At 34.5% G+C, this 16,553-nt stretch overlaps 1 protein-coding gene across 1 annotated transcript; it reads left to right on the top strand.

Moving 5' to 3' along the window:
* The first annotated feature begins 12,450 nt into the window (after window positions 1-12,450).
* LOC110900647 (zinc finger MYM-type protein 1-like) lies at window positions 12,451-14,619 on the top strand. The gene is made up of 2 exons (XM_022147527.1): window positions 12,451-13,821; window positions 13,903-14,619. Exons 1-2 carry the CDS (start codon window positions 12,451-12,453, stop codon window positions 14,617-14,619), a joined length of 2,088 nt encoding a protein of 695 aa, XP_022003219.1.
* The last annotated feature ends 1,934 nt before the right edge of the window (window positions 14,620-16,553 follow it).

Here is a 16,553-nt window from a genome sequence, read left to right as displayed (position 1 = left end):
CTGACAATCAGAAAGCTGATTTACATACCAAAGCTTTTGATAAAACACGTTTTAAATATCTTTTAAAACTGAATGGTATGATGCTTTTCTCGGTGTCAGATGGAATTATTGGCGTTGATGAAGGTACTATTGTAGATGACGATGAGAAACAATCTGCAATGGTTTGTCGATTTTTTACTTGTTTTGGTATTTAGGGGGAGTAGTTATATTTTCTGAAAATACAAAAACAGTAAAAAATGCAAAAATCCAAAAACATTAGAAAATTACAAAATCCTAAAAACAATAGAAAATTGAAAAAGAGCTTGTGTAAAAAGGGAAAATGATAGTACATTGGCTTGACAGTTACGGTACGCTAAAGATTTGTAAAGTTTAAAAGCGTTAAACAGTCTCGCTGATGATGTGCCGATAGGTTTTTACACATTTAGTAGGTTTGTTCGGGATATAAACATAAAAGTTCAAACTTGCTTATTTCGTGGGGAACAACACTACTTGGATATATAGGTAACCCCTGAAATCTCGTTTGAAATGTCCCTCTTTCTGAGATAATAGGTCTTTATACTCAGTGATATCTGGGATATTATTCCGGGACTTCTGCTGAATGGAAGTTCTGACCTAGTCCTCGAATAATACTTTCTGCATTGCTTGAAATATAGCTCACCCTCAGCATAAAAAATGATGAAACATTGCAAAATGATAATCGTGTGCAGTTGTAAAAAAGTTCCTCTAAAGGGGACACACCTAAAGTCGAACCATCATCTCTCTGCTGAACGGAAGTTCTGACCTGAGCTCTCACGGTTTCGCATCTAACCCCTTACAGATATCATCTGTGGTATACTCACCTATAAGACTGAATATTGGGATCTGGATACGGGAGTATATTCAAGAGGTGGGACACACGAATGAGTTTAAGTTCTTAATTCACCTAATTCATATCCTGGACAGATTGAAAATTGTGTGAAAATTTAAGTGGATCAGCATATCGACAATCTAAGTGAATGGTTTAATTCTGAGTATGAAATTAAAGCTTAACAGTACTAGTGACTTGTCTGATAGCTGATATGATTCCCTAACACGCTCACCAAAAATATATTTGAAAATAGTTTACTTTCATTACATTCGGCATTTTAGCTTTTATAATTCATTTCTAGTTTAGAAACTTTATTGAAAATCCAAAAAGATTTTTCATTTCTACTTTATTTTTTGACAAACCAAAGTAGAGAGTTGATCGTCAGATTCTCAAAGTTGAACTAGATGCAGGAAGTTTCTGGACTAGAGGATGAGAAGAGCTTATCTTGTTAAAATCTGATTGTTGAAAAGTTAAAAACAAGTTCATTAACTTGATACTTGTTATTTTCTGAAAATGTTTGAAAAATTGTTGTACTAAATCAATTTTCATTTTGTCAACAGATCAACCAAGGTCATTAAGTTGGACTTGGTAGATAAATTGAGTACTCGGGGTCATTAATTTGGACCTGAATACTTAAGTGGATTTCAAAAACTGATAGATAATGAGATTTATTATTGAAAGTTAATAGATTGTAATGTTATATGTTTGAGTAACAGGAATCAAAATCCCCACGGCATCAAAATGTCAAAGTTTGAACCAGAATTCAAGTCCCAGCTTATTGAGAGGGGGAGACTTCGAAAGGGGGAGTCAAGATTCTGGATCAACATTCAAAGGGGAGTTTGGAGATTGTAGATTAAAGATTGGAGTTTGAAGGAAGCTTTTACAATGTCAAGACAATTTGGAAAGAGATAAAGACTAAAGACTCGACGCCGAAGACTTCGTCAACATCCAAGGGGGAGTCTGTTGGTGCATCTAGTGTCCTCGGATACAACTGGTAATCCAAGAAAAAGTTCTGATGAATTGCTTTCCTCAGCTGAAAAGGCAAGCAAAACAAATTCATCAGATGCAAATCTGAGGACAAAAGGGGTGATAAAGAAAGAAAAATTAACTAATCAAACCAACGAAAAATCAAAGAAAGTTAATTTTTCAGACAAAGCCTTTATCAAAGTGTTTAAGTATAACAAAGATTGTGAAAAATCATGCACGTTACGTGTTGACAAATTTGGAAAGCTTAAACATTGTAGAGATTGGGTTCCAATAAAGAATGGCGATGAATTTGTTTCTGAGAAACCAAAAGAGCCATCTTCTGGCGATGAATTTGACTTGTCAAAGTCAAAAGAGCCACGTTCTGGCAATGATTCTGACTCGTCAAAGTTAGAGGAGCCACGATCAGGCAATGATTCTGACTCGAAAAAGTCAGAAGAGCCACAAATTGAGGAAAAAAGTGGTAAATCTGAATTGTCAAAATCACCCAAGGCTGGTCAGGCTTGGATGAATCTGTTTAAATGGAAAAAAAACCTGACTTGCCGGAACTCCCAGGTTGGTAAGTGTGGAGTAGGAATCGGCATCTTTCTTGAGAAATTCACGATTGTGATATTTCGATCTTTCAAGAGGTTAATCAAGGACATTAAATTGTACTTGACTTATCTTTCTGACAAGTGTTAAAGAAAAACAAGGTGATGAAATCCTGAATTTGTGAAATGACACACAAAACTAATTTTCCGGAAAAACCATTTTGATTAAAATAAACTCAAGTGTTTTGAAATCATAATGGGAAAATTGTTTGTTGTCAGGGGGAGTTCTGATTGTTTATGCCAAATGGATGGCGAATTGAAGCAATCCACATCAAGTTGTCACTTTCCTTGTACAGTTTGTTTTCAAATTTTCCTTGAAAATCAAAATTGAGACATATTTTGATTTTAGGGGGAGAAAAATTTAAAAAAAAATTAGAAAATTCCAAAAACATTGAAAAATTCAAAATGAGTTTTGTTGTGAAAAGAGGAAATGATAGTACATCAGTGAACTATCACAGCATGCTAAAGAAATGAAATGTCAAATGTGATAAACGGTTTCACTAAAGATGTGACGATAGGCTCAGCTAGACTAGTAGATTTGCGATAACGATACAAACTTAAATGAAAAATCCTAGTTCTAGTGGGAAACATGGTTGAAAGCATAGTACTTAGTTTTGTCCTTCGTGATTGTGTACCTACTCAGTAATCGATGAATGCTAAAAGAGCATAAAAACAGGTCAGTTTGTGAATTTTCACAACTTGCTGAAAAAGTCACTGTGATTGTGCATTTTATTTTGCATAGATTTAAACATGTTTTATTTCTTTATTTTGTTTAAGCATTGGACATCCTCTGCGTATACGTGAGTATCGACCTGAATGTTATTGTCTAAACGTTCTGCTTTATGTTCTTTGGTGTTTCGTTTAAGCTTTGGATCACCTCTGCGTATACGGGAGTATCGACCTGGTGGTTAAAGCCTACACATTTAGTAGGTTTGTTCGGGATATAAACATAAAAGTTCAAACTTGCTTATTTCGTGGGGAACAACACTACTTGGATATATAGGTAACCCCTGAAATCTCGTTTGAAATGTCCCTCTTTCTGAGATAATAGGTCTTTATACTCAGTGATATCTAGGATATTATTCCGGGACTTCTGCTGAATGGAAGTTCTGACCTAGTCCTCGAATAATACTTTCTGCATTGCTTGAAATATAGCTCACCCTCAGCATAAAAAATGATGAAACATTGCAAAATGATAATCGTGTGCAGTTGTAAAAAAGATCCTCTAAAGGGGACACACCTAAAGTCGAACCATCATCTCTCTGCTGAACGGAAGTTCTGACCTGAGCTCTCACGGTTTCGCATCTAACCCCTTACAGATATCATCTGTGGTATACTCACCTATAAGACTGAATATTGGGATCTGGATACGGGAGTATATTCAAGAGGTGGGACACACGAATGAGTTTAAGTTCTTAATTCACCTAATTCATATCCTGGACAGATTGAAAATTGTGTGAAAATTTAAGTGGATCAGCATATCGACAATCTAAGTGAATGGTTTAATTCTGAGTATGAAATTAAAGCTTAACAGTACTAGTGACTTGTCTGATAGCTGATATGATTCCCTAACACGCTCACCAAAAATATATTTGAAAATAGTTTACTTTCATTACATTCGGCATTTTAGCTTTTATAATTCATTTCTAGTTTAGAAACTTTATTGAAAATCCAAAAAGATTTTTCATTTCTACTTTATTTTTTGACAAACCAAAGTAGAGAGTTGATCGTCAGATTCTCAAAGTTGAACTAGATGCAGGAAGTTTCTGGACTAGAGGATGAGAAGAGCTTATCTTGTTAAAATCTGATTGTTGAAAAGTTAAAAACAAGTTCATTAACTTGATACTTGTTATTTTCTGAAAATGTTTGAAAAATTGTTGTACTAAATCAATTTTCATTTTGTCAACAGATCAACCAAGGTCATTAAGTTGGACTTGGTAGATAAATTGAGTACTCGGGGTCATTAATTTGGACCTGAATACTTAAGTGGATTTCAAAAACTGACAGATAATGAGATTTATTATTGAAAGTTAATAGATTGTAATGTTATATGTTTGAGTAACAGGAATCAAAATCCCCACGGCATCAAAATGTCAAAGTTTGAACCAGAATTCAAGTCCCAGCTTATTGAGAGGGGGAGACTTCGAAAGGGGGAGTCAAGATTCTGGATCAACATTCAAAGGGGAGTTTGGAGATTGTAGATTAAAGATTGGAGTTTGAAGGAAGCTTTTACAATGTCAAGACAATTTGGAAAGAGATAAAGACTAAAGACTCGACGCCGAAGACTTCGTCAACATCCAAGGGGGAGTCTGTTGGTGCATCTAGTGTCCTCGGATACAACTGGTAATCCAAGAAAAAGTTCTGATGAATTGCTTTCCTCAGCTGAAAAGGCAAGCAAAACAAATTCATCAGATGCAAATCTGAGGACAAAAGGGGTGATAAAGAAAGAAAAATTAACTAATCAAACCAACGAAAAATCAAAGAAAGTTAATTTTTCAGACAAAGCCTTTATCAAAGTGTTTAAGTATAACAAAGATTGTGAAAAATCATGCACGTTACGTGTTGACAAATTTGGAAAGCTTAAACATTGTAGAGATTGGGTTCCAATAAAGAATGGCGATGAATTTGTTTCTGAGAAACCAAAAGAGCCATCTTCTGGCGATGAATTTGACTTGTCAAAGTCAAAAGAGCCACGTTCTGGCAATGATTCTGACTCGTCAAAGTTAGAGGAGCCACGATCAGGCAATGATTCTGACTCGAAAAAGTCAGAAGAGCCACAAATTGAGGAAAAAAGTGGTAAATCTGAATTGTCAAAATCACCCAAGGCTGGTCAGGCTTGGATGAATCTGTTTAAATGGAAAAAAAACCTGACTTGCCGGAACTCCCAGGTTGGTAAGTGTGGAGTAGGAATCGGCATCTTTCTTGAGAAATTCACGATTGTGATATTTCGATCTTTCAAGAGGTTAATCAAGGACATTAAATTGTACTTGACTTATCTTTCTGACAAGTGTTAAAGAAAAACAAGGTGATGAAATCCTGAATTTGTGAAATGACACACAAAACTAATTTTCCGGAAAAACCATTTTGATTAAAATAAACTCAAGTGTTTTGAAATCATAATGGGAAAATTGTTTGTTGTCAGGGGGAGTTCTGATTGTTTATGCCAAATGGATGGCGAATTGAAGCAATCCACATCAAGTTGTCACTTTCCTTGTACAGTTTGTTTTCAAATTTTCCTTGAAAATCAAAATTGAGACATATTTTGATTTTAGGGGGAGAAAAATTTAAAAAAAAAATTAGAAAATTCCAAAAACATTGAAAAATTCAAAATGAGTTTTGTTGTGAAAAGAGGAAATGATAGTACATCAGTGAACTATCACAGCATGCTAAAGAAATGAAATGTCAAATGTGATAAACGGTTTCACTAAAGATGTGACGATAGGCTCAGCTAGACTAGTAGATTTGCGATAACGATACAAACTTAAATGAAAAATCCTAGTTCTAGTGGGAAACATGGTTGAAAGCATAGTACTTAGTTTTGTCCTTCGTGATTGTGTACCTACTCAGTAATCGATGAATGCTAAAAGAGCATAAAAACAGGTCAGTTTGTGAATTTTCACAACTTGCTGAAAAAGTCACTGTGATTGTGCATTTTATTTTGCATAGATTTAAACATGTTTTATTTCTTTATTTTGTTTAAGCATTGGACATCCTCTGCGTATACGTGAGTATCGACCTGAATGTTATTGTCTAAACGTTCTGCTTTATGTTCTTTGGTGTTTCGTTTAAGCTTTGGATCACCTCTGCGTATACGGGAGTATCGACCTGGTGGTTAAAGCCTAAACAATTTCAACTTGTTTTTATTTTCTTATTTTGTTTAAACATTGGACTTTCTCTGCGTATACGGAAGTATCGATCTGATTGTTAATGTTTAAACATTCTGCTTTATTTTCGCACATATCACAGTTGATGAAAGTTTAAAAGCATTACTTGAGTTAGTGTTTTGCATGATGAGGGGATATGCTGAGATCGTGGGGTCCATAAGAATTTGGTGCAAAATTAATATACCTTAACGTATCGGTAAGCATTTCGAAAGTTTTTAGATTGAGTTTAAGTGGACAACTATATCGTCAATCTATGTGATTCGTTTAGAACTTAAAATGATTAAAGCTTAACAGTGCTAGTGATTTGTCTCATGAGCTGATATGATCCTCTTACACAAACTCACCAAAAATATTGTTTGTATATAAAATTTTGAAAAAATACAAAAAGATTTTTGACAACTGATGTTGGAAAGTGGATTTTCGAAATTTCAAGTGCTAAACATGATGAACTATATTGGGTTGGGAAAGTTTGTTAAGAAAGTTTGAATGTCATATACACATGTTTTTGAAAGATTGTATGATTATTTAATCAAGGTCATTCATTTGAACTTGATGTAACTATAACAGTTTGATGAATGAATGATTTCTACCAGTAAGTTTTATTTTAACTGTCATAAATTTGTGAAACTTACGTTGAGGTAGAAGATGTGCAGGTTAGTTAAGATAGATCAGCTTAAGGGGGAGTTAATAAGCCAAGAAAAAACTTCATGGCAAAGATTGTATAAAGTTTGAACCAGAAAATAAATTCCAGCTTATCGAAAGGGGGAGTTTACATTCTGGATCAACAATCAAATTGAAGTTTGAAGAATGAAGCTGATAGAAGTTTAAAGGAGCTTTACACTGATAGGCATTTTGTTTGAACGCAAAGACTGATGAAGACTGAGGACGTTGAAGACTCGACTCTGCAGACTTCGTCGACATCCAAGGGGGAGTCTGTTAGTGCAGTTTGTCTGTCAACTTCGTCTGGTGTCAAGTCTTGCATTGTTCATGACTAGAAGATTGATACATCAAGACTAAAGACTAAAGACTCGACGCCGAAGACTTCGTCAACATCCAAGGGGGAGTCTGTTGGTGCATCTAGTGTCTGTTAACTTCGTCTTTATCGAGTCTTATGTCTAGAACTAGATAGATCAGGGCTCAGAAATCAAGAAAGTGTAAATTAGAGGTAATTCCGCTTGAAATGACACTAGGACATTTCAAGCGAAATCAGATGTTTTAATTCTACTTAAAGCTGACATGTTGATTTCACTTGAACTTGTTTGGAGCGAAATCAGGTTTCGCTTGAAGATGTTTCAAGCGGAATCAGGTAGTCTATAAATACCTGATGTGTGTGTTCATTTGAAGCGGAATTAGCAGTGTGTGTTTGAGAGCCGAGGTGCTGCCGGATTTTTGTCAGAAATCTTTGTAAAAGCTCATGAGATCATTAATAGAAAAGAATTGAAAAGGAACAAGCTGTTTGACATTGTTTGCATTGATTCCGCCTTTGTAAATGATGATGAACTATTCATACTGACTGTTTAGGGTCACACGACGATCCAACACACTACCACCCAATCCATCAAAACACCACCAACCTCTCCTGAACCCAAAAGGAGAATGGTAACCAATGTTGTCCTAGATGATGACACTTCACCACCACAAACATCTACACAATTACTGCCAGTTGTACCTATTCCAAACCATGTTCCTCTTTCTTCAGCTCAAGTTGAAAAACCAAACACTACCATCACTCCTGCAAGTGCTCAGTACCCTTTAGAGCTTATAGCAGTTAGAGAGGAGATTAAATCCTTCTACACTGAAGATGACCCTGCTAAAAGGAGTTTTCCATCTCTTGAAGGATATCCTAGGCCAAACAACATTGAAGAATATATGAGGTTAAAAGCTCAACAAGCAGAGGATATCTTTAAAAGGAATTCACATGGTAAATCTGATAAGGAAATACAAAGATACTATCAATACCTGCTAACTCAAGTCAGAACACTGGAGCAGTTTGCAAAAAAACTTTGTCAGCAACTATCAGAAAGAGCAGATGAAAGCTTGAGAAAAGATTATCTTGATAACATCATCGCTTACAAAACGTATAAAGGAGAAAGGTACATGTACAAAGAATAGACCATTAGTGAGCTTGAAAGTGAAGCAGCCAGAATTCAAGATATGATAAAAAAAACAAGGTGAAGCAGACTCCTCCTATTTGGGCAAAGTTTAAGAAAAATGTACCAGAAAGGACTCTGCAGCTTCAGAGGATGAAAGAAGAGCTGATTACAGCTGCTTTTGGGTCAAAGAATCAAGTGTCAAGATGGAAAGAGGATAAAGTGTTTGCATCTTACAAAAGGCTGGAAGAACTAAGGAAGAAAAATCCTAATATTCCACAAAAGCCTGATTATCCTGAAGCAGTGGTTTCAGCTGAGCCATAAAAGCAACAATTCAGGAGATCCACTGCTCCACCTGCTGTCATCCTTTACCAAAGAAGGAATCAAAACGAGATGGATAAAATAACAGCAGCAGATAAAGAAGCAGAGGATTACGTTGTGAAAGTAGGGGTTAAACGGATTATTGAAGAAATACTTGAATCTTGAAATAAATTCAATCATTCGGTTCTATTTTAAAATGTGTGTTGAAAGCATTTTCCCTGTTTGATTTTGTGCAAAGTTTATTTCCATTTTAATTCCGCTGCATTACTTGATTTAGTTTTGCTAAAAGTTGTTGAGGCAGGTGATTGTGTTTTTGTAGTTAATGTTTGTTGATCTTTAAGTTGTATTCAACCTCCTAGAAGTACGTATGTCTATAAACAGTTTATATTGTCTTTTTGGGTAAACAGTTAAATTGTATGTAATTGATATATTAATCGATATTCTATGTTTATAGTCGTCTTTTAGCTATAATAGATAACACGTTTTGGTACAATATCTATGCACGTATCTATATGTTCTATTAATATGTGTTATGCATGTTTGTCTAAGAAACGACTCGTGTTTGCAGCTCTCATTTTTAAAGAGAGTACTAAATTCTTTGTTAATAACATTATTCTCTTAACATCTGTTTACTAACCTTTGTAATATCTGTTGACTGACCTTTTTAACATAGGTTGACTAACATGCATATCTATTTAATATCTATCCATCTGGCAAGTTCTGTTGGAGATAATGGATAACGTTTTTTAGGAAAGTCTGTTGAAAAGCAACAGAGGTTTTTAACAGTTAATAGACAACAGTAGTTTGCTATCAACATAATGGAATTGCTGTTGAATAAACCTATTGACCATTAGTGTATATCAATTTTATAAGTCTGCACTAATTATTTTTTTACTCTCTGTCAATATGGGCTATGCATGGTTTTCTAAGAAACGACCCGTGTTTGCACACGGGTCTTACCGCTAGTACTATATAATAAAAGAAACCATTTTAGGGACACTTATCATCATATTAGGCCATCTTTTATAGATAATTATTATTTTAGTTTAATCTCTTCTAATTAATTATAGATAACTCTTCTATTAAATATTATTTAATTTAATATCTTATATTATAGATAACTCTCCTACTAAATATTATTAGTTTAATATCTTATGGATAATTATTATTTAGTTTAATCTCCATCTCATTTATAATATTATTTATTTGAATTAATTATATTTGAACGTTTTTTTAGTTTGATATCAAATAGATTTTACGAAACTTAAAATAAAATTAACTAATATTATTTATCATTTATACATGAGTTAGTTACATAGTTAGTCCCTGTAGTTTGCACAAAGTAACATACTTAGATACTACTAATAGTTTAAAATCACATTCTAGGGTATTAACTTTTTATTCTGTAACATTTGGAGGTATTAACGTTTTTGTAGGTTTAAAATCACATTCTATTAGTATCTAAGTATATTATTTTGTGCAAACTACAGGGACTAACTATGTTAATACCCGAGAAGTTAATACCTCCAAACGTTACAAAATGAAAAGTTAATACCCTAGAAGGTGATTTTAAACTATTAGTACCTAAGTAGGTTATTTTGTGTAAACCACAAGGACTAACTATGTAATTAACTCTTTGTACATTTACGGAGTTTTAAATAAAGGTTTAAATTTATTGAGACTTCATTAACAAATTTTGCAACAACAGAATAATATATTTTTATCACGAAAACCAAACTTTGTATTAATATATTAAATATTTTTATTTTCACTATACAAAATTACATTTACTCGACCCATGTAATACATGAGATTTTTTAAAATATAACTTTTTATTATTTGATATATAAAATTAGATTTATTCAATTCGTACAATACACGAGGTTTTTTAAGGATATATTTTTTATTATTTAGTACAGAAAGTTACATTTATTCAAACCGTGTAATGCACATATTTTTAAAGATGTAATTTTTTTATTATTTATTATATAAAATTACATTTATTCAAACCGTGTAATAAATGAGATTTTTTAAAGATGTATTATTTCATTATTTGGTAACAATATTACATTTATTCAACTCGTGTGATATACGTGGTTTTAAAGATAAAACTTTTTTATTTGTTATATAAAATTACATTTATTCAACCCGTACAATATGGTTCTTATAGATATAACTTTTTATTATTTAATATATAAAATTATATTTATTCAACTCGTACAATAAATGAGGTTTTTAAAGTTATACTGTTTTATTATTTAGTATATAAAATTTATTTATGCAACACCATGTAATACACGAGGTTATAACCTAGTTCAATATCATAGATATACATGTTATACATTTCAAGCTAAATATGAAAAGAAAGAATAGTTGCAAAAACTATAAGGTGACATTTTTATCCATAAATTATTACTTTAAAGTAGAAAATTACTTTTGGCTAATTCGTCGTGTAATAATTGTATACACGTGTACACGTGCATGTTACTGTTCACATATACTCGATAGCACAACGTCCAATGTGCGTGTTCACTAACCCAGTGTTCGCTAACACTTGTCCAGGCGTGTTAGCATAACTTAGGGGCTGTTTGGCAACATCTAAACCAATAAGTGTTGAATGAATAAGAGGTTTGAATGGGTAAGAGGCTCTGAACCAGTAAGTGCTGAACCAGTAAAATGATGTTTGGTTGCACATCTGAATGACTGTGTAAAATGACATTTTTACCCCTCTCAACAAAACTAAATACCTAATTGATTATAAAAACCCCAAACCAGCATGGGGCCCAAAAAAAAACTAAAATTCCTGTATATGTTGAAATAGACCCAATTACTAGAGCAGTTTCACATGATGTATACTAAAGCCCATACGGTTACAGTGAATTCAATTTTGAAATAGGCCCAATAACCAATTATAAACAATAAGGCCAGTATATGTGATCTGATATGAGGGGACGAGGGAAACTGGGAAACAAAAAGACGCAAGACGCTGAATCGCTGGTCGGCTGTGATTTCAATTGCAATATTTTTTTATATCAGAGGTATGTTAATAACTTGATATCAGTCGCTGATTTCGTTTTTGATTTCATATGTTTTCAATCGGAGGCATGTTAACAATTAATATATATTCTGATTTCAATCGGAGGTATGTTAATGTTAATAACTTATAAACTTAATATCAGTTGCTGATTTCGATTTTGATTTCATATGTTTTTTTTTTCTTTTTGTTTTTGTTTTTTTAAATGAAATATTGAATGAATGTTATTTGTTAATAATGAATGAATGTATATTTTTTGTTAAGTGATGTCTTGTAAATGTGATTGAAATATTGAATGAATGTTTTTTTTTTGTTAATATTTAGAAATTATGCCTCCCGTTCCTAAATACAAATACCCATCCGGCCATCAAAAACGTAAGAAGAGGAAGCTAGAGGAAGAGAAAAGAAAGGCAGACGACGTAAAACAAAACCGAATAAACAAGTTTTTTTTTCAAAAGAAACTCAAAATTCTAGTTCTAGCTTGGGTGACGATAATGTGGGTCAAGAGGCTAATGTGGGCAAAGACAATGTGACCGTAGGTGAAGAAGGTAATGTGGGCGAAGACAATGTGACCGTAGGTGAAGACAACATGAACGTAGGTGAAGATAATGTTAATGATACCGTAGATGAAGATGATGTTAATCCGGTTCCGGATACTGATATTTTTGATCCTAGAAATTGAGGTGGGCTTAGTAATGACATGAATAAAGAGTCGGTTACGAAAGGTCCAAAAAGAGATATGGATGTTAAGGGCCCCGTGGATAAATTTGGAAGACATTTTTCTAATACCATGTACACTAGAATTTTATCAAATAGGGAGACGTGCGATAGAGAATGGCTAGTGTATTCGAAAAAACTTGACAAACTCTATTGTTTTTGTTGTAAAGTTTTTAGAACGCGGCATCCGAAAGGTGGGTTGGATGATGAAGGTTATAACGATTGGAGACATGCCAGTAGTAGACTTAAAGAACATGAAGTTGGTTTAGAACATTTCAAGAATATGAATGAATGGTTTGAATTGCGGCAAAGGTTGAAATGCAAAGAAACAATTGACAAAGGGGCATATGAGCACTTTAGAAAAGAAAAAGATTATTGGAAACAAGTCATCTTAAGGATTATTGCACTTGTGAAGTTTCTTGCAAAATATGGCTTAGCGTTTCGTGGGTCAAATGAGAAGTTGTATCAAAAGGGAAATGGAAACTTTTTGGGTTTGGTTGAGATGTTGGAAGAGTTTGACCCGATTATGAAAGAACATGTGTGCCGAGTTTTGAATGAAGAGTGCCATGTACACTTTCTTAGCCACAATATTCAAAACGAGTTGATACAATTATTAGGGGATAAAGTTAAAACCGAAATCATCAAGAAAGTTAAGCAAGCAAAGTATTACTCCATCATCCTCGATTGCACGCCTGATACAAGTCACCAAGAGCAAATGTCCATAATTGTGAGGTATGTGAATTTTAACTCTAGTTCTGTGACCATAGAGGAGTCCTTTTTAGGTTTTTTGGTTGTTGAAGATACCACGGGTTTAGGACTTTTTGAAGTAACATGTAAGGAATTAGAGTCGCTTGATCTTGATATTGGTGATATGCGTGGTCAAGGCTACGATAATGGGGCAAACATGAGAGGAAAAAACAAAGGAGTTCAAACTAGATTTTTAGAAAAAAATCCTAGAGCTTTCTATAGTGCTTGTGGTTGTCATAGTCTAAATCTAGCATTGTGTGACATGGCTAACACAATTACTAAGTCTAAGGAATTTTTTGGAACAATACAACGGTTATATACTATCTTTGCCCATTCTATTAATAGGTGGCAAATTTTGAAAGACAGTGTTAAAGAATTAACTCTTAAATCATTGTCTACAACTCGTTGGGAAAGTCGTATAGATAGTATTAAGCCTATAAGAACTCAACTTGGAGATGTAAGAAAAGCTTTGCGAGAAGTTAGGGGGACGGATAGAGATGCTAAAATCATAAGTGAAGCTAAATCATTAGAAGAGTATGAACTTGGTGATTTTGAATTTTTGGCACAAATTGTCATTTGGTTTGAATTATTATCAAAGGTGAATGTGGTGAGCAAACGGTTGCAAGCAAAAGATGTTGTTCTTGATGTTGCTATTGATTAAGTGGACAAAGTAATTAAATTCTTTAAGAATTATAGAGAAGTGGGGTTCTCTAAGGCACTTGATGAAGCTAGAGAAATTGCAAATGAAATAGGTGTTAATGCGGAATTTCGTCAAAAACGTTTGATATATAGCAAAAAACAATTCGATGAATCGTCAAGTGTAGAAGAAGTAACATTTTCACCCGAGGAGGATTTTAGAGTAAATTATTTTTTAAGTATTGTTGATCAAGCTATCTTTTCACTTGAAACAAGATTTGAACAATACCAAAAATTCGAAAAAATATTTGGGTTTTTGTTTCCTAAAAAGTTGAAGACTCTTGATGAAGCCAAGCTTAAGGAGTGTTGTTATCGCCTTGAAGATGCATTGAAGTATGAAGGAGAATCCGATATTGATGCTAAAGAATTGTGTATGGAGTTGAAGTTGATTACTACATTTTTACCGAGACACATTGACAACCCTTTTGACGTTTTAGACTATATCTTCCAACGCAGTACTACTTATCCTTATGCTATAAATGCATATAAAGTGTTGTTGACAATTCCAGTAACCGTGGCATCGGCAGAAAGAAGTTTCTTAAAGTTGAAGTTGTTGAAGACCTATTTACGTTCTTCAATGTCACAAGAAAGGCTAAACGGGTTGGCAACAATATCTATTGAAAGTGAAATATTAGATACTATGGATTACAAGGAGTTGATCGAGAGCTTTGCTTCAAAAAACGCTAGGAGAACCACACTGTTTGCTTAGCAAGTAAGTTCGATACTTTGATCATTTTTGCTACACTATTTTTGTTAATTTGTTTTATCTATTTCATAACAATTATCGTAGTATTATGAATTTTTAGTATTTATATATATATGATTGAATGATTGATGAGTTTATGTTATATGAAGATTTGCGAATAGGGCCCAAATTTTTTATCTCGAACAGGGCCAAAAATTTTTTTGTGATTTTCGGAGACGGCCTTGCTCTCACTTCACAAACTCTCTGATTCTCTCTCTAAAAAGCTCTCTACTTCTCTCTCTAAAAGGCACAAACTCCGTCAGTGATGTCGATGATGATAATGACCGATGATGATGTTGATGATGATGATGATAGCGATGGTTGATGGCGAAAGTGGTGGTGTCGGACAACGGGTTCCAAGCAGGAAGAAGAGAGAGAGAGATAAGTGAGAGAGAGAGATAGATCGGGAAGAGAGAATGCGGCATCAATGTTTTTCCGGCAACCCGAAGACGTCGCCGGCGGCTGAGCTTGTTGTTTTCGTGCTAGATGCAGGTGTACAGGGGCTCCGGTGGGATGCAAACGACACAGTGGCGGAGCCACAGGAGTGAACGGCTGCTCCGACAAACCTCCGACAGGCTCCGGTAAGTGTCGTTTCTCTTCATTTTCAGGTAACTTGTTGGTTTTATTCAGTGCTGATTTTTTTTTTTTTGGGATCTTGGTATTTGTTGTGGTGACAACAAGAAGGTCGCCGACAGGTTTAAGGGTGCGGCGTCTGGAGTGGAGAAGGTGCAGCGGTTGCCGCCTGGAATATGATGAAGAAGATGTTTGTGTTTTTTAGGATTGAGGGGTATACAAGTCACAACTGTCATTCAGAGTTTAGTCAGACTCCACCCCATGTATGACTCGGTCAAACACAAATAAGAGGCTGGGTAAGTTTTAAGAGGGGTGAAACAAACAATCTGAAATCTAACTCATTCAGACATGGGTATTAAGAGGCTATTAAGATGCAGGGGCTGTTTGGTAGCCTCTTAATGACCATTCAGATGCTACATCTTAATGGTTTAAAACCTCTGAATGAATAAGAGGTAACCTCAAGTCTGAATGGTTAAGAGGTAACTTCTGAATGGTAAATCATCACATATCACATTCTTCTACCTTCTCATTGGTAAAATTCTTAATGGTTCCATTAAGAGGTAGCCTCTTAATGAGCATTAAGAGGCTACCAAACAACCCCGCAAACAAACAGGGCCTTATTAAGAGATGACCAGGATATAATGATAGCATGAATGTTGAAGAAAGACTGTTTGCTACTCAGAAAATTATCTACGCATAGTAATTAGAAAAAATTACATGTTTTGTCCTTTATCTTGATACCATATTTCAGGCGGTATCCTTTTCAACAAATTTTAACAAGTTTTGTACTTTATAGGAAAAAATCATTGCACATTACGTCCTTTAGCCCTAACCTAATTAGATTTTCTTGTTAAATCTTGTCACGTGCAAGTCACATAAGAGTAGTTTAGTCTTTATACATATAAAGGACAATTTTTGTAAATGCTTATATATGTATAAATATGTGTGTGTGTAAAGGCCCCACCCCCACCCCCACCCCTCAACCTCTTCTTCATCCTAACCACTTGCAACCACCATGTCACCACCGAAACCTTCAATTCTCCCTCCATCTTCACCACCAAAATCCTAATTAAGAAGCATAGCTTAAAATTTGTCAACAGCGAATCAAAAGGTAACTAAAGTAACTGAACAATATGCAGCAAACGAAGGCCCATCATGGAGATCAGGTCACGCTTGGGGCAACCAGAAATCCCAGTCGTCACCTCGCATATCCATCGTTGCCCCAACTCACCAGTGAGCCACCCTTGATCGGCTTGGAACTACCATCCAACGCCACCTTGATTCTTATCGGAACCACCCATCATCGACGGGAATCTGCTCATCAC

This window comes from Helianthus annuus, chromosome 13 (genome assembly GCF_002127325.2).
Source record: "Helianthus annuus cultivar XRQ/B chromosome 13, HanXRQr2.0-SUNRISE, whole genome shotgun sequence".
NCBI lineage: Eukaryota > Viridiplantae > Streptophyta > Magnoliopsida > Asterales > Asteraceae > Helianthus > Helianthus annuus.
This window is presented reverse-complemented; position numbering and strand designations above follow the sequence as displayed.